The sequence below is a fragment of the Zymoseptoria tritici genome, chromosome 1, assembly GCF_000219625.1.
Source record: "Zymoseptoria tritici IPO323 chromosome 1, whole genome shotgun sequence".
Classification (NCBI taxonomy): Eukaryota; Fungi; Ascomycota; class Dothideomycetes; order Mycosphaerellales; family Mycosphaerellaceae; genus Zymoseptoria; species Zymoseptoria tritici.
Window position 1 is genome coordinate 378,525 of NC_018218.1, and position 17,974 is coordinate 396,498.

The 17,974-nt window shown below is 48.8% G+C and overlaps 5 protein-coding genes across 5 annotated transcripts; 4 read left to right on the forward strand and 1 right to left on the reverse strand.

Moving 5' to 3' along the window:
- Positions 1–777: 777 nt before the first annotated feature.
- Positions 778–2,556, reverse strand: MYCGRDRAFT_32474 (uncharacterized protein; the record flags this gene model as incomplete). Its single annotated transcript, XM_003857724.1, has 1 exon — positions 778–2,556. The coding sequence occupies one exon, from the start codon at positions 2,554–2,556 to the stop codon at positions 778–780; it is 1,779 nt and encodes a 592-aa protein (XP_003857772.1).
- A 1,225-nt stretch (positions 2,557–3,781) lies between these two features.
- MYCGRDRAFT_31161 (uncharacterized protein) lies at positions 3,782–3,937 on the forward strand (the record flags this gene model as incomplete). Its single annotated transcript, XM_003855819.1, has 1 exon — positions 3,782–3,937. A coding segment is annotated over one exon (156 nt), but the record flags the coding sequence as incomplete, so codon positions are not given.
- A 449-nt stretch (positions 3,938–4,386) lies between these two features.
- MYCGRDRAFT_101995 (uncharacterized protein) lies at positions 4,387–5,322 on the forward strand (the record flags this gene model as incomplete). The annotated part of the gene is made up of 1 exon (XM_003855820.1): positions 4,387–5,322. One exon carries the CDS (start codon positions 4,514–4,516, stop codon positions 4,823–4,825), a length of 312 nt encoding a protein of 103 aa, XP_003855868.1.
- A 470-nt stretch (positions 5,323–5,792) lies between these two features.
- On the forward strand, positions 5,793–6,736 carry MYCGRDRAFT_35093 (uncharacterized protein; the record flags this gene model as incomplete). Its single annotated transcript, XM_003855821.1, has 3 exons — positions 5,793–5,950; positions 6,004–6,283; positions 6,347–6,736. The coding sequence occupies 3 exons, from the start codon at positions 5,793–5,795 to the stop codon at positions 6,734–6,736; spliced, it is 828 nt and encodes a 275-aa protein (XP_003855869.1).
- A 2,329-nt stretch (positions 6,737–9,065) lies between these two features.
- Positions 9,066–9,585, forward strand: MYCGRDRAFT_106756 (uncharacterized protein; the record flags this gene model as incomplete). The annotated part of the gene is made up of 1 exon (XM_003855822.1): positions 9,066–9,585. The coding sequence occupies one exon, from the start codon at positions 9,066–9,068 to the stop codon at positions 9,441–9,443; it is 378 nt and encodes a 125-aa protein (XP_003855870.1).
- Positions 9,586–17,974: the final 8,389 nt, after the last annotated feature.

A 17,974-nucleotide genomic window follows, 5' to 3' on the forward strand; every position in this document is an offset into this window, starting at 1 on the left:
ATATGATATTCGCTGTACTGTTACATTGGCTGCTCAACGAAGAGAAGTATACTCTCGCCGAGTCCTTCAACCAGTTCGTCGTCGATATGGTTTCCAGCCGATTCTCGGTGCACCAGCACTGCGGTAAAGCCGATGGGTGTTGAGCACAGCCACATACATAGAGAAAGCACGGGTGAAGCCTCTCGTTTGATCGTGAGCATTCCAGTTTCTTCAGCGTTGACAGATACTGCTGCGGAGAGTCGTAGATTCAGTGGCTGCTATTGAGCGATGAGCAGGATATTGTATCTCGTCCGCGATACATAGCCATGCTGCTGACGCTCTCGCCGACACTGCCGTCGACTAGAGCAACAAGTGAATCCGAGAGAAGATCTGGTCTATTCGGACGGTCTTCGGTAGGCAAGGCATACTCTCCACTATCCTCCCAGAGAACCGCCCTACCGAGACTTAGCTGTAGCACTGCAGCGGCCATTACGTAGGAGAGAAACAGCCGACTCTACTCTCTGCCAGCCGACCGCGCGACTGTGCTAATGGGGGCGCCGCTGTGGTGTTGACACACCCGCAAAGATCGAAGCACGGCGGAAAGTAGGAAGCGTGGACTCTTGGTGCAGCTCCGTAGGAGATCCATGTCATTGCTCGGAGGGCCGAGTCGGATGCGTCGAAGGGTGTTGGGCCAACAAACTCAGAGCAAGTGTCTTCCAGCCAAGTCTCGATGCGCCGGCAGATTGGTCGAAGCCGATGAACGTCGTTGGAGCGACGGTGGGCAAATCCTCTCATCATTCAACCCTCCGCTCCTCTCCTGGCCCTCCACCTCTCCAATGCCCCCTCCCTTCCTTCCTTATGGCCCACGACGGGCCTTGGGTATACATTTCCTCTATCACCACCCTCATCATGTATAACCTTCCCATCCACACCCTCCAGCTCAGGCACCCACCTCCTTACAAACCCCCCCTCCGCATCAAACTCCCTCCCTTGACTCCAAGGATTGAAAATCCTTAAATACCCTCTCCTCTCCACCCCCGTACCCGAGCAAAATCCCCACCCGCCAGAGTTACTCGCTACGTCGCCATCCACAAGGTGAAGCATGAACCACTCTTCTCCCCTCCTCCAGTCGACTCCAAGGTGATGAGTTAGGAAGGAGGCGGTGATCATGCGGAGACGATTGTGCATCCAGCCGAGATGGAGGAGTTGGCGCATTCCCGCGTCGATGATGGGGATTCCGGTGCAGCCTTGGCTCCAGGCGGTGAAGTATGTGGTTGCGAGGGGTTCGGGAGTCCAGCTGATATTACTGGGACTCAGCTCATACTGAAACGGCTTTCCCATCGAAATCCATGGGTGCGCGATCATGATGTGGCGGTAGAATTCTCGCCATGCGAGTTCGCGGATCCAGGTTGCTGAGCCAGAGCCTCCTCTTGAGCCGTCGCGCGACCAGTCGGAGAGGTTGGAGGGTTGGCCGATGGAGCGGGTTAGGGAGAGGATAGTGCGGGCGGAGATGGAGCCCACGGAGAGGTGTGGCGAAAGAAGAGAGGTGGCGTGGGCCGCAGGATCGGATCGGCTGGCGTTGTACTGATGCGCTTTGGACGACAGAAAGTGGGCAAGGCGTGCTCGGGCGGCGGGAGAGCCGGCTGGGTAGAGGTGGGTGAAGCGGTCTCGTTCTTCAGGAGTGAGGGACTTCGATGGAGGTGCTGGTGGGATGGGAAGGGAGAAGAGGGAGGAGAAGAGATTTCTGGCTTCTGGTGGGTTCGCTGTTGGGGAAGGAGAGATTTCTGTCCGACTTGGATGAGTTTGTAGATGTTTCTCCCATGCTCGCATCCAAGGTGAGTAGACTGTGAATTCTTCTCCTTGTCCGTTCTTCAGCACGCCGGGTGGAACGAGGATATCGTCGTGCAGCACTTTAACTGCGATGCCTCTGTCTAGCCCTTTCCTAACCATCTTCGCTTCTCGACGCAACTCATCGACTTCATACTCCATGTTGCAGTAGATATGTCGCACGCCCCACTCTTCGCATCTGTCCAGGACGAAGTCGACAACATCCCTTCGCCTCTCGACTGTTGCGGTGAAGAGCGGAATGTTCAACTCGGCAAGCTCCGCCTTCAACACTTCCAGCGTTCGCAACTCAAGGTCTACTCGGACCGGAGCAGTCGAGTGAGCTTCGTAGTCCTGCGGCGAGACGATGCACATCGTCAACAGAGGAATGCCCAATCCGACAGCTTTCTGACTGGCTGCATGTAGAGCTCGGTTGTCGTCGACTCGCAGATCTCGCTTGAACCAATGAAGAACTGCTCGGCCTCCTGCAATGGCCTGTCGTTGAGTCGAGGTGGAGGCTAGAGCTGTTTCGAGGACATCGATCGGTTTGGAGAGCTCGCCATTGGCATATTGGGCACATCGCGAGGATGAGATTTCGGGTGGGTAGAAGTGAGGCTGAAGATTGGGCTGTAAGCCACTGTTGTTTTGATATTGATCGGTAGCACTGGCGCCATTCGACTTGTCCGGAGACACATGTTGTTTCTTGAAAGGCGAAAGTTGTTGTGGCGAGGCCGCTTTTCGCTTGTGAGGCATCGTAGTGTATTCGCCAATGAGGCTGTTCTTTCAGCGCAGTCTGACTACTAAGACTGCCATTTCCAAAGTCTTGCCTGCTCTTCAATTCCTGTGATGAAGTACACTGTGATCAACGAGCTTGACTTTGATGCTTCGCGGTCATCATCATGAGCAGTTCAGGCTTGACACGATCATTGGTACGGGCCAAGCGGGAGCTAGCTGATGTCCTTTCACTCCGGAATGGACACAGCGTGAAAGCGAACATATGTCTTCCAAGAAGTGTTTGAACTTGCCTTCACTGACGACGCTCGCGCAGTCGTAGCCTGTACGTACACTCGAGGAGAATGCTGTTCGTTGTGAGATCTTTGCGGACTGCAGGAACGAAAAAACGCTTTAACGAGCTCGTCTCGTGCGGTCGTATGCTCGCTGTTGCGTTTCGTTCAGGCCATCGTGACAGTGGACTCGATTTGCTTGAGCGCTGTATGCGGGCGGGTCGAGACTTCGATTGTCGTATACAAATGTCTTCGAGGTAGGCCCAAGAGACGACGAAGGAAGTTGCAAGTTGACTTTGTCATCACTCCTTTCTCAGTTCCCGTCTGCCCTGCCGGCTGATCGACGGCTTTGACACTCCCGCCGAAAGCTTGATGCGCCTCGTTTGGCCGACACCCGACATCTTCACACTTTCACACACCGAAGACGCCTCCTTTGACCTTGACATGTCGCCGTGAGAAGAGTGAGAGTGAGAGTGTCACATCAATGTACCAACGACAGACCGCTTTGGATCGGTTCACAATAAGGTCCTCACTCGGCTCAAGACTGCGAGAGAGACGAGACACGGTAACACGACAGTGAAAGCGCGCACGCGACCAGCTCCGACTTGAACGTTATCTCTTGGGACCCGTATCTCAGACCTCCTTCTTCCTCCTCTTGCTATCGTCCTCCTCCATCAACCCTCCATTCGCTCAACATCGCTATGAACAAACGACGACGACTCGACGACGACCAAACCGACAGTATATCTACCACTCAGCAGCACACAGGAGGATCCACTCGCGCCACAGCCATCGATCTCACCACTCCGCCTCGTCCGCCGCGAGCTCCACGACCGTCCTTCTCATCTCTCGCTACCCGACCGATCCATTTCAGCATCGAGCAAGACCCTCCCAATCCTCTTCCTCTTCCCCTCGATCCACGCCGCCGCCACAACTCTCACACCAACACCATGACCACGACCACAAATACCCCGACCTCTCCTCGCCCCGAATGGCAACCCGACGGGAATGTGGTCAGCTGTCCAGTATGCCACACCATATTCGGACTCTTCACACGCAAGCATCATTGTCGAAAGTGTGGACGAGTGGTATGCTCGGCCTGCTCTCCACATCGCATCACAATTCCACGGCAGTACATTGTCACACCAGAAGGCCAATCACAGTCGCCGAATGGACATGAGAACCCCGCACTGGGAGGAGGCGAGGTCGTCAGAGTCTGCAACCCGTGTGTGCCAGATCCGTGGACACCGGCGGTAGCTGCTGGATCGCAGAGAGCCGAAGAGGTCGTGACAGCGGCGGCCGCTTACGCGATAAGAGCTTTGAATGAGAGAGTGGAGGCAGGACGAGGCGACAGTGCAAGAGACCAGCCACAAAGATATAGGCCAATACTACCACCTCCTCCGCACCAACGAAACCGATCACACACCCACCAACCATCACAAACCTCCCGCGTGATACCTTCCTCCTCGTCCTACGTACCCGCGGCAGCAGCTCCACGACCCGCACATCGCTACCGCACCAGCATCGACGGTAACAGCCTGAATCGACCCTCTCCCTCTTCCCACCCTATAGCACCTCAGCCACCACCCCGTCGCCAAATCCGCGAAGAAGACGAATGCCCCGTCTGCGGCACCGAACTGCCTCCCATCCCCACTCTCCGCGAAACCCACATCCAACACTGCATCTCCACACGCTTCAACCCCTCCATGTCCAACTCCCTCCCCGCACCCTCACCCGCCTCCCCACCCTCCCATCTCCCCGGTCCTGCGCCGCCGAATGCAACTCCACCCCGCTTCCGCCCGAGAGGAATGGCGATATATCATGCGACGGAAAAGGACTGTGTGGATCCTGAGGGTGGAGCGCAGGAGTGTACGATTTGCTTGGAGGATTTCGAGGAAGGAGAGGTGTTGGCGAGGATGGAATGTTTGTGTAAATTTCATCGGAGGTGTGTCCGGGGGTGGTGGACGAGTCAGCCTGGGTGTGAGGGGGAGTGTCCGACGCATAAGTTGAGTGAGTGAGAGGAGTCTTGGGGACAGGATCTCTGAGAGAGAGGGTTCTTGGACAGTGGACTCTGCGAGAGAGCACGCTTGGACCTACACAATAGGACATGACTGAGTGAACGATGGATCTGGGGATCGAAATCCGGATGGAACATGAAGATATCATGAGATCACGAATGCAACGAATGCTTGGGAGAGGCTATGGATATGGTCTTGGTGTATTCGAAGGAGGAGCCTCCGTGTGTGTCGTCCGACTTGAGATCGAACAGCACGAATAGGCAAAGGCATCGAGCGTCTGAGGAGCAAGGTTGCAACCTTCTGAACCACGGCGCGGAAGAGAGTGGACTTGGTTCAGCATTGGTCGTTTATTGGATGTCTGTCCTCGGTCTGGCTCGGTCGTGTCTGTCGTGAAGTAGACGACTACCTTGCAGCTCTTCCAGCTTGGACATGCACGCATTCGGAACAGATATAAACGGACAATGTGCTATCGTTTCGACATCTCCTTACACGCTGAGCATGTTTATAAGCCTATGAAGTATTGACAACGAGCACAGTCTGCTCCAAGGACCTATATAGGTACTCTGCTCCTACCTTTTAGTCCCTTCACTGCGGCTTATCATTCCCGTTGGATTGTGTCTAGTCTGTTGTCACATGTTAATTTGGCTTGAAGCTTGCTTCACCAGATTCTACCTAAGCACGCACGACGCTAGCATGGGCGTCGGACTCAGCTCCGCCTTGAGCTTCAGATTCGCGACTTTCAAGATCGCGACTTCGTGTCAATAACATCACAACTGATGCACCTCGTCGACGCCATTGAACTTCTACCTGCTCTTGACAGAATACACACGATCCAAGCGTCGGCGCCTCCTCCAACGCACTCGTGCTCCACTACCACAAACAGCACAAAAACATGGCCTCCGATCCGCGAAGAAGACCTCCTCCGCCTCCTCCGCCTCCGCCTGAAGAAGGGAGAGCATCAGCGAACATGGGATTAGACGGCGCCGACGATGATGTATCAGAGACACAACAACCACAACAAGAAGAGAAGACGAATGGACAATCACAGAGCAATGAAGAGACACAAAATCCCAGCGACAGCTTCAAGCTGAAATTCTGTACCGTCTGCGCGAGCAACAATAATCGGTAAAATCATGTGCATACACTATAAGCAGAACCTTCAGCTGACACATTCCCAGCTCAATGGAAGCCCACCTTCGCCTCACCACCGCCCAACCAACCCCCTACCCCACCATCTCCTTCGGCACGGGGTCCCTCGTCCGCCTCCCCGGCCCCTCCATCTCTCAACCCAACGTCTACAATTTCAACTCGACCTCCTACGCCTCCATGTACGACGAACTCGCCTCCAAAGACCGACGCCTCTACTCCGCCAACGGAATCCTACCCATGCTCGAACGCAATAAAAACGTCAAATTCGGACCGGAGAGGTGGCAGGATTGGCGGGTCGGCGTACCTCGGGTAGGACCACGGGTGATTGCAGCTGCCTCGGATGGGCCTGGCGGTGGAAGCGGAGAGCCCAAGACGGAATGGGGGGACGATAAAGGCGCAAAGGGAACAGAGGCGGGGACGGTGGATGTGGTCATCACGTGTGAGGAGCGATGTTGGGATGCGGTCGTCGACGATCTGCTTACTCGTGGGAGTCCGCTGAACAGACCTGTTCATGTGTTCAATGTGGACATCAAGGATAATCACGAGGAAGCGCTGGTGGGCGGGCGGGCGATTTTGGAACTGGCGGATAAGTTGAATGAGGTTGCGGTGGAGGAGAGGGAGGCTTATGTCAAGGGCGGAGGGAGGGGATTCGAGAATGGAGAAGGGAGGAGTGGGTTTGATGAGAGGGTACCGGATGTGCTCGCGGAGTGGCAGGAACGGTGGCCGAATTTGCCGGCGCTGTGGACGCTGGCTTGGTTCTGAGGAGCAGCGAGATGGGGTGGTGATGAAGGGAGGGGAGGAAGCGATGATACCCAGCGAAGCTGTCAGACGAAAGTGATCGGAAGTTGAACGCCAGTGACGATAGACGAATCGAAACAGTGTGATCCACCCATCCCCTTCTCCAAGGACGCAAGGTATGTATGCTGCCAACAAAAACCCGAGCACATTGACTTCTTGCTCTAGGTTCTGGAACCTCAGCAGCCTCCAGCCTCACAAAAGCCCTTTCCTCCCGGCGTCGTTCTACAGTCCGGACCTGCTAAGTTTCCTCCGAATCGAATAGTAGTTTCTCGGAACATCCCACAAAGACTGTCTGCAGCGACCAACGTTTCAAAAATTTCTCCCTCACGGTCCTGGCATTCCAAGTCCACCGCTATGAATCCAAGGCTCCTCTCGATGCATTGCCCATATCGAATGGCTTTTGAAGATCCAGACTATTGTTCTCGCGGAGACTTCTGAGAGCTGGATCCTGTGCTGATGCTGCACACGAGAGTATTGAGTCGATGCTGCGAAACGTCTAGTGCGGAAGATTTCGAGAACGAATCCTTGGCGGTTTCGATTCGAGATATCTCCCCCCTCGCGGATGTCCTCAACGCGCAAACGACTCGGTGGCGACGCCATTTGCCGGTCTAAAACCCGGTTCAATCAATCGAGGAGTCGAGGTGAGCTGAAGTGCAGGATTCGAGCTATTGGACGCTTCTTGGAATGCTGCTAGAGTATAATTCCATTTCCAAACCGATGAGTGCGGATACACTGCGCTACGCTGCGTCGGGCGAGAAGCAGTGTACGTCCGCTATTGCTCGAACCCCTCGGACGCTCTCGGAAACATTTACGCACCAAATTCCCACTCTAGAGCAATGTCAGGATCGCTAGCAAGCCGGGAAATGCATGAATGGACGAAACACACTTCCGGGTGCAATGTTGCTACACTCGAGAATAAGTCGCCGGGCCACCCATCAAATCGGGAGACGTCGCTGCCGCTGCGGACGTCTTTACCAAGGCACTGGAGAAGAGGGACTCTGGGTTCCACGCCGAGGAAGTTGGAAGGTTGAAGTCAGAAGCATTTGAGAATTGAGACGGCGAAGTCAGGACGAGGTGCTCTGCAAGAACGGAGAGCAATGCAGATCGAGCGATTTCGAGCTCGGTGCGCAGTTATCCTTCTCCCTAAACCAATGAGCGAGAAGGCTATCTCAACGAGACAACTGTGCATTGGAGAAGATGTAGCATGGCCAGATTGATCGCGCGGCTTGGTCAGGAGACGACAAATCGCCAGAGCAAACAAAAACAGGCGTGAAACAACCGCAGCTCGGCAATGAAAGCATAGCGGCTTGAGGGTCGTGGTCGAAAAAGAAGGACCTCCTCAATGCGCTTACGACACCTCTGGTTCATCCGATCGACCGACCATTTATTCCAGCCAATAACCCCTTCGGCGCAGCCCATGCGAAACATCCAAGGATCCCATCAATTTCTCGATGCAACTACGCCTGCGATCGAGGCGTCTGCATGTCTCGAACATCGCATGTATTGGTCCGGAGCTTGATCGTCCCAATGAAGCGAGCTGCAACAGAAGAAAGGGAGTCTACACGGCCGACTTTCATCACCCGGATACTGCGCCAATGTCCACGAGGCAATACCAATGACAGGCTGGTCCCGGAAACCTCAAGGCCTCAGTCTCGATCCGGAACTTAACTTCACGCAGCTCTGGGCGATGTCATTCTCTGGAATGGCACGATTCGCCTCCATGAAGTGAGACCGAGCCTTTTACAGCGAGAGCTCATGGTCTGACGGGAAGGGACTTGATCAGGCAGGCTGCCAAAGCCAGCGCATGTGTGTACTGGATCTTGATTCTGCCTGAGTGAAGATGGGAAAGCGCTAACGGCAGCAAACAATCTACGATGCGGCCGATGTTCTGTTCAGGCGGGCTGATCATTGGTAAGATTTTGGCTGATGTGTCTAATCTCTGCAGCTTCCCGTGGAAGCACTGCCAATAATCCGGCTTCCGCTGTTTCTAGTCCACCGCACGTCTACGGCTCATGTCTCATCATTTCTTTATTCAATGATTACCAAACCCCAGCAATCACCTTTCTACGTCGATTCTCGTCATTTCCAGCCAGAGAGTGCCAACAGAATTATGTTTCCGCTGATTTGCGCAGCTACTTCTTCGCCTATAAAATCACCCCAACTCCTCTCTTCCCTCCATCTCTCTCCTCCCAACCACCCACCAACCAAATACCAAATACCAAACATCAGGGCCAAGCACGACCCTGTCCCCTTCACACCAAGACCCACTTCGCATCTTGACCGTCAATCAAAAATGGTCTCGATCAACCTCCCCGCCGGCCCAGCCGAGCCAAACTGCTCCCGCTGCGGCGCCCACAACGACGACCTCACCAGACTCATCACCAAGACCTCCAACCGCAACGGCAACGCCGGTCGTCCATACCTCAAATGCCTTCCCTGTGAGCGCTTCGTCACTTTCGACGATCGCCGCGGCACCAGCGCAAACCACCAGCCATGCGACTGCGAGAAACCAAGCCGTCTCCAGCTCGCCGGCAAAGCCAAGGGACGCAAACTGCACTTTGTGTGTGCTACTGGGACTTGCGGGTTCTACACCGCGAAAGTCAATGGGGAGGGGGATGTGGCTGTGATCGAGGAGGATCTCATTGGCAGGCTTGCGGGCTTGTTGATCTGAGTCCGCTGTTGGAGAGTATGTGGAGTCTGCGAACTCGAAGGTGGAATATTGTCGGAAAGGGTGATCCAGGGGGCGACGATGAGCTGTGTGGGCTGGGTAGTCTACTTTCTCCAACGAATCAGAGAGTATTAGATGCTTGGATGTCAGGAGACTGATCGTCTCAGCTCTGACAAGGAATACAGCAGACGATTCGCGGTCAGACTAGGCAAATGGATTTCAGGGCGGGATGGGTCAAAATTGAGACGTCCGCTCGCTCTAGACTCACAATTCCAATTCACCTTTTTCGCACATTTAGCTCGACACCGTCTCTCCGAGTAGGGTCCTTGTTGATTGGGTGTGGTCTGCTATTTGCGGTTAAGAAGTGCAAGAAACTGGGTAGAAAAACGAGGAAGTGGAGGGCTTTCGTATCGAAGTGTCTACAAGGAGAACAGAATAAAAGAACATCCGGCTAACTGCTACTCCTACCAAAACTAGCCTTTGTAATAGAGCCTGCGGCGCCTAAATAGTTTTGCTAACCTTTTAAACGAGCCTATGCCTCACGCGCTCGGGTATCGTACGTACGACCTCGCTTTAGGCTCGGTCTAGTACTTACTTCCCTTGTTGTTTGTTTGTTTGTTTGTTCCATTTACGTCCTTTCGGAGTCTAAGACTATATAGGACGGCTTTGCCATAAAGGCAAAGCAGTAGATCTAGTTACAATTAGATTTTTCGGTATTCTTTAACCTTAGGGGAGACCCTGTGCCTAAGGCAATGCTAAAGGACTTTAAACAAATGCGAGACAAAGGAAATTAAACGAGTGTTGCAGCCCAAGGCTGCAGAATTTTCGCGCCAAGCTTTTGCAGAATTTTCAGCGGATCCTTCCGCTTCGCATATATGCTGCGAATTCGAAAGAGATGTAGCGTAAGGCGATATAGCGCAAAGGCGCAAAAAGCAGCTGTCTAACTCGCTGCCTTCTCTTGTCCTTAATATGCCTTTATAGAACTATATGCCGCCTTCTAGCGTATATAGCTACGTAGGTTAATCGCAGAGTTGTAGATTCTACCGAGTTCTAGCTCTTTAAAGTGTATATATACTTCCTTCGAGGGCGACGAAGTCTCTAGAGAAGGGACATACAATTTCGATTCGGATTTCGAGGAGGTACGCGTATAGGGCAGAGTAGACTACTTCTTTCTTCTTCTCGTTCGTAGCGTAAAGGGCTATTCGTTCGAATCGTGCTATTATTCTATTATAGCTCGTATTTCGAGGCGGATTTCGAGAAGGATTTCGGGCGGATTCGAGAGGTTTTCGAGGAGGTTTCTTCTAGACTATCTTAGTTTCCCTTCTAAGGAAGGTACTTACGACGGCCACCGCGTAAAGGTGCAGTCTGTTCGGCCGTCACTTACTTCCCTTATTGCTAACGCTCGTTGCCTCGCTATATCGCAACTTCGGCTCGCTTGTCCGGTTATCTATGCCGGGAGTTAATCTACGCGGGAGTAATTACTTTTACCTATAGAAAATTAGCTAGATTGTTCTATTCTATTATTCTCCTTATAGATACTTCGCTTTCGTATTATTAGGGATTGTTATTTACGAACAACCTCGTCTATAAGGGATATACTACTTAATTGTAGAACTAAAGGGACTAAATACCGCGTAGGTCCGTAAGACTACCGTAATTAACTATTATTCACCTTAATTATACTAACGATAGTAGTCCGCGGTCGAAGAGTCTCCTAGAGTTATATAGCACCTAGCGTTAAAAATCTTATACGGCGAAGCCTTCTACGAGTTAGTAAGGTCTACACATTACGCTATATTCGATTTACTACTCTTCGAGAATAGTAACAGTACATACCGGAGTATAGGGTAGAGTATAGTCTATTCCTTTAGGGTTATACTAATTAAAGTAGTAGAGGCCGTAGGGCTTTTCGAGCGTAGCGGTATTATAGCCTAAATGTCTTAGGGGAGTATAGTTAGAAAGAATACTCGGATAAACTCGTATAGCTCGTATATATGCTAAGACTTAGAAATCCGACTTTATCTTACCGCTCTTCTACCTTTATATACTACTTAATGTATTACTACACTATCGACATTAAGTAAAGCGATATTAGGACCTATAGAGCGTATTACGAGCTTTACGTTAAAAAAGGAATTATCTAAATCGGCCGTGTTTTAAGCCTACTATAACTTTACTAAATTCACCGCTAGTTTTTAGCCCTTAACTACTAAAATAGACGATATTAGCGACTTATCTATAGTAGATTTACCTTCCCTATCGGACTTCTACCGTAACTATAGTATACTACGTACTACTTAGGACGACTACCTTAACGACTTACTTAGTAAGGACTTCCTCGGCGACACGCTATCTACTAGCGTCCTTATAGGTCTACTACCGAGCGCTCTACCGGCTCTACGTAATTATAGTAGTAGAGCCTTTAATGCTATTAACTTGCTAAGCGACTTACTAGCTCTACCGCCGCCCTTACGACTACCGGAGCATCTAGTGTCTATAGTATAGGCTCTATAGTAAGTAATCTATAAGGGCAACAAGACGAGTAAGGTGTCTATACCGGACGTTATAACCGTACTATAGCTACCTCTATTTCTAAGGGCTACTTAGCAACCTTATCTATTACTTACTTAAGAGTAGCGTAAGAGGGTCGAGTCGTTTATATAGGCTATAGACCCTAGCTACTTCGAGTATCTACGTAACGGTAAGGTATATAAGGATGCCGAATACTACTACTTACGCCTCTAAGACTATACCTTTATAATAGGCTTCGTAGTCGTCTATACCTTAAGTATAGCGCAACGTAAGCTATATTACTATATCTACTACAGCGACGCTATACGTAATAATAGGGAGTTTAAGGAAGCTATAAACGATAGCGACGACGAATACCGCTACCTACGAGCCCGCGCTACGAAGTATATTCGCGCTCGCTATTATAAGTAGTCTTGTCGGTTATCCTTTAAGCGTATAAGGTAAGACGCGGAAGTTAAGAGGTAGATTCTTACTATCTACTACCTTAGCTATTACTATAAAGTCGCCCCCTTACTAACAGTCTATATAGTGCACTAAGGGCGATTGCCTAGCTACTACGAGGGCCTCGCATTAGCCGCTTAACTACGACTTACCGGCGAGTCCTATAAGACCGCTTATTGCTAGCTCTCTACGAAGAATCTATAGCTTAATCGTGACGGCCGAACAGACTGCACCTTTACGCGGTGGCCGTCGTAAGTACCTTCCTTAGAAGGGAAACTAAGACAGTCTAGAAGAAACCTCCTCGAAAACCTCTCGAATCCGCCCGAAATCCTTCTCGAAATCCGCCTCGAAACACGAGCTATAACAGAACAACAGCACGATTCGAACGAATAGCCCTCTACGCTACGAACGAGAAGAAGAAAGAAGCAGTCTACTCTGCCCTATACGCGCACCTCCTCGAAATCCGAATTAAAATCGCATATCCCTTCTCTAGAGACTTTGTCGCCCTTAAAGGAAGTATATATATACTTTAAAGAGCTAGAACTCGGTAGAATCTACAACTCTGCAATTAACCTGCGTAGCTATATACGCTAGAAGGCGGTATATAGTTCTACAAAGGCATATTAAGGACAAGAGAAGGCAGCGAGTTAGACAGCTGCTTTTGCGCCTTTGCGCTGCATCGCCTTACGCTACATCTCTTTCGAATTCGCAGCGTGTGTACAAAGCGGAAGGATCCGCTGAAAATTCTGCAAAAGCTTGGCGCGAAAATTCTGCAGCCCCGGCTGCAGACAACGACACTCGTTTGATTTCCTTTGTCTTGCGCTGTTTTAAAGTCCTTCGGCAGATTCTGCTTGCAGGTCCTGCCTTAGGCACGGGGTTTCCCCTAAGGTCAAAGAATACCGAAAGAATTTAATTGTAAATAGATCTACTGCTTTGCCTTTATGGCAAAGCCGTCCTACATAGTCTTGGACTCCGAAAGGACGTAAATGGAACAAACAAACAAACAAACAAACAATATAGCTTAATCGTAAGAAGTATTACAACCTTACGAACGGAGTTACGAAGTAGGGTAGCGGCGATTTAGAGACGGTTATTAACGCCCTACTTAGTGTACTAGTCGAGCTAGGCTTCTGCTATAAAGCCCGCTAGTTATATAAATATAAGCTATAGACTAGTATAGCGTTAAGGGCGTTACTCGAGTAAGTAGTATATTAGATGCTAAGGTAAGAGGTATTCGTAAGGCGCTTCTTGCTTGTCACGGGTGAACAATGTATACACGAGAGTTCAGAGTCTGTGTTGGATACAGCAAGTTCGATAAGGAAGCAGCCCAAAACCTCGCGGTAAGCGCAGAAAAGGATGTGGGCTGCCAAGACAAAGCACGGGGTTGCGCCGATACACGAGAGTTCAGAGTCTGTGTTGGATACAGCAAGTTCGATAAGGAAGCAGCCCAAAACCTCGCGGTAAGCGCAGAAAAGGATGTAGGCTGCCAAGACAAAGCACGGGGTTGCGCCACGTGTCATAGAAAGGGCGCCAGTCCCTCACATTGCTAGACTTCTCTATATAAGTAGACGCTACCTTTAATATAGAGCGTAGTAATCTACTCCTTAGTATAATAACTAGCGTTACTAACACTAGAAGGGGGTTTCCTATAGTATATAGTTTAATAAAGAGCGAAAGCGCCGAGAGCTAGTACTTTATACTTACTATTGTTACTAATAACTATCTTAAGGGTGTACGAATGCTAAAGGTTATTATCTCTAACCGCGGTAAGGGGCTAACCGCCGCTATTCCGGATATACTATTTAGTATAGTAATCTAGTAATATTACTAATAGTACGCCGCCGCTAATATTACTAAGCGCATTAACCTTAGTACTAAACGTAGAGCTACCGCCGTAGCGGTAGCTACGAAGGCTCGACTCCGAGTAATAGTAACTATAGCTATAGACTTACAACTAGGCTACGCCGGCCTAGCTAATACTACCGAATCCTCTACTTAAGCCGTAGAAGTGCTAGAAGTAGCAGAAATAGTACTACTACTAGCCCGTGCGCGTAAGCCTAGCTATATAAGAGAGGAGAAGGAGACCCTTACTAGGCTCGTCTAGCTATAGCTAAAGTTAGAGACTATAGAAGGTACTAACGAGATCGTAAAGTAGATACTCGTACTGTTTACGATCGACGACAAGATCTACTTCTAGACTATATAGTTAGACGTAAAGGAGCGGCTATTAACGTACTATATTAAGCATCTACTAAACCTCGGTACTAGCTTAACGTAGCGTATAGAGGTTAGTAATCGTAGTATAAAGGGCTATACGAATCTAACGTTTAACCTAAAGTAGTGCGTTAAGGGCATTACTATCTATATTAATAAGGTGTTTAACGAGCTAGAGCTACTAGAATTTAATACGCTCGCCGGTACACCCCTTTAAGCTATTGCCGCTAATAACTAAGGCTACTTCGTAGAGCTTATAGGGGAGGCAACGGCATAGCTAGTAGAGCGACTCCTTAAGAGCTAGTATACCGCCCTCGAGATTAAGCGTAATGTCGACTGCATAAACCTTAGCCGCAGCGAGGATAATAAGGTGCTATATCCGATCCGTAATTACTATACGGACTATAGTAAAGTCGAGCAGTTTAGTACCCCTTATAGTTATATATTACTAAAGGCTACTATTAAGAGGATTGCTATTCCTACTAGCATCTACTATTTACGCTAGTTTGCTCGTAATAGAGCTCTCGGCCGTATTAAATAGAAGCCGGAGTAGCTCCCTATATACGATATAGAGTTTAAGAGTCTATAGCTACTAAAGCGTATTAATGCTATAGACCGAGTTAAAGTAGCGTTTATGCGTATACTAGCCTTTACCGAGGGTGCATATAAATTAGGCGGCTCTTACTTTATAGACAATGTCGAGGCGTTTATAGTAAGTCGATTGCCTACTACTTAGTTTAGAGCGAACGTTACTAGCCTACCGTAAGCTCGTCTATTCGAGGCTCTAAGGAATAAATATAACGTCTATAAGGCTCGTAAGGGTAATAATAACGCTAGTAGCCGGCTTTAAACGAGCGCCGAGATAACGGCGACTACTACTTAATAAGTAGAGCGAACGGCGGCTTAAACGTAGGAAGTAATACTAGCCGTAGAGTAGAGGGTAAGGGAGCCTAAGGCGTTAGTAGCAGTAGCAACGGTAACGGTAATAGCAATAATAAGGGGTAGAAGGGCTCGTAGAGCGAGAGCCGGTAGAAGGGCTAGTAGAAGGGCTAGTAGAGCGAGGGATAGAGGGCGGGGTAGTATTAGTATAGCGCCGGTAGGCGGTAAGGGCGTAGCTACTACTAATCTTAGTAAGGAATCTATACTAGCTCCTATTAAGACTACCCCTATATCGTCGACCCCTCTAGTAACTAGTAGAGGTAGACCGATCCGTCGCCCTCGGAAGACGGTATATATCTTAAGCGTAGCTACTAGTACGAGGCCGTAGATCTATTACTCGCGTAAACGACTTGTACAGAAGCTAGAAACGCCGAATCCGGGGTTAAACGCTCGGCTAATTAGAGCGCTAAGAACTCCTTTAACTTTCTCGTCGTTCTCGTCGAAGGTGCGGCGGTACTACTACTAGTATAGTAAGGGTAAGGAGCCGGCACCCGCTCCTTAAGGAGGCGGGTTATTATAGTATTATTATTATTAGAGTATAGTAGTAGTAGTAGTAATAATATATATATAGCTAGGAGCCCTACCGTCTACCGTAGACCTATAATTAAGCGATTCTACTCCTTATTATCGTTCTCGTCGTTAGCGGCACTACTACTAGTATAGTAAGGGTAAGGAGCTAGCCCCCGCCCCTTAAGGAGGCGGATTATCGTAGTATTATTATTGTTAGAGGGTTTTTAGTAGTAGTACAGCTATATATAGTATTACTATTTTGTTCCTTTTAATTATATAGCTATACCTCTTAGTTAAGTAGTAGTAAAGGCTACTCCTCTATTTACTAGCCCTTATAGTAACGTTTAGTTTAAGAGCTAGTAGCTATCGCCTAAGGGGTAGGGGACTCTTCCGCTCCGGCGACGAATTTTTTGCTCCTACCTAGTTAGGAAGTTATAGAAAAGTTCCCGATTAGGCTTAGCGCAAAGCCCGGAAGTAGAGCTATATTAACACTTTATCTTTTGCTTTATTTATTAGTAGTAGAAAGGGTAGATTAGTAAAGGGGCTCGAGTATTCGTTTCTCCTTCTATTAACTACCTCCTTTAGCGTCCTTAGTTTAAGGCGATCTAGAGAGCCCTTTTACTAAGGCTACTAGCGTTAGTAAGACTTTATCTTTTTAGTATTACGTTTTAGTCGGAAAACTTCCTTTTTTAGCTTAGCGTAAAATTTCGCTTAGTTACCTAGTATCCGAGTATTCTTTCTAACTATACTCCCCTAAGACATTTAGTATTATAGCTCTAAGGGTCGCTATTATTAGTAATCGGACCTCGACTAAGCGAAGATTAGAGAGGGTAGACTTACGCCGTTGGCGAACGTAGTTATAATTATAGCGAGGAGAGCTACAAGATAAGAGATCTATATAATTGTTATTATACTATTAGAGGAAGAGTCGAGGAGAGTAGGTTAGAAGTATAAGAAACATCGTAAGACGTAGAAAGGACTTATACTTTTCTATTTCTATACTTATAGACTATTCGAAAATAACTATAATAAATAAATAATAAGGAGAGGTCCGCGAGGGCGTAAGCCTAACAAAGCGCTAAAGCGGCTAAGTCCGGAAGTTCGGAAATTAAATTAGCGCATTTCTACATTTCTAAATTAGCGCGGAATATGTCTATATCCTCGAAGTGTCGTATTTTATAAGGCTCTATATAGCTTTATATATCCCTAGGCTATACGATAGCTATATAGGGTAAGGATAGAATATATAGAACGACGAACTAAGCGATTTTTCGCATTTTAGTTATTACGATATACCCGCATTTTTGCTATATAAAAATCTTACTAAAAGTTATAGTATCGACAAAAGTCTTAGTTATAAACTCTAAATTTCGACGCTCGAAGCTCGAAGTTCTTTAAAGTCCGGTATTCGAGATTTCGACAACGTACCTTCTTTAGGGCGTATCTTTAGTAACGAAGAAAGATAGCTATCTAGATATCGAATACTTAGACGTATTTCTAAGCATTTAGAAGAATAGTATACGTCGTAAAACGCTATTTCCTACGTAGAAAGAGGCTGTCCTTCGAAGCGGGCATTTCTTAGTAAAGAAGGCATTTTGCGCTAATGCGATTTTGTAGTTTTGCGCTAATAGAATTTCCGAACTTCCGGACGTTAGCTACTTTAGGCCTACCTAAGCCTATGCTTGCTAAATACCTACTTATTCTAGAATTAGATCCCTACTTATCTAATAGTCTAGGCCCTCTAGGGATGCGGAACGCTTATAAGTTAATATAGGTCCGGAACTACGCCGACGATTACAAATTCTATTAATTAATTTAAAGAGAGTAATCGAGCTAGCTCGCTAAAATTACAAAGTCTAGAGCTCTATTAACGAAATTTACTTACCTAGCCCGCGCGG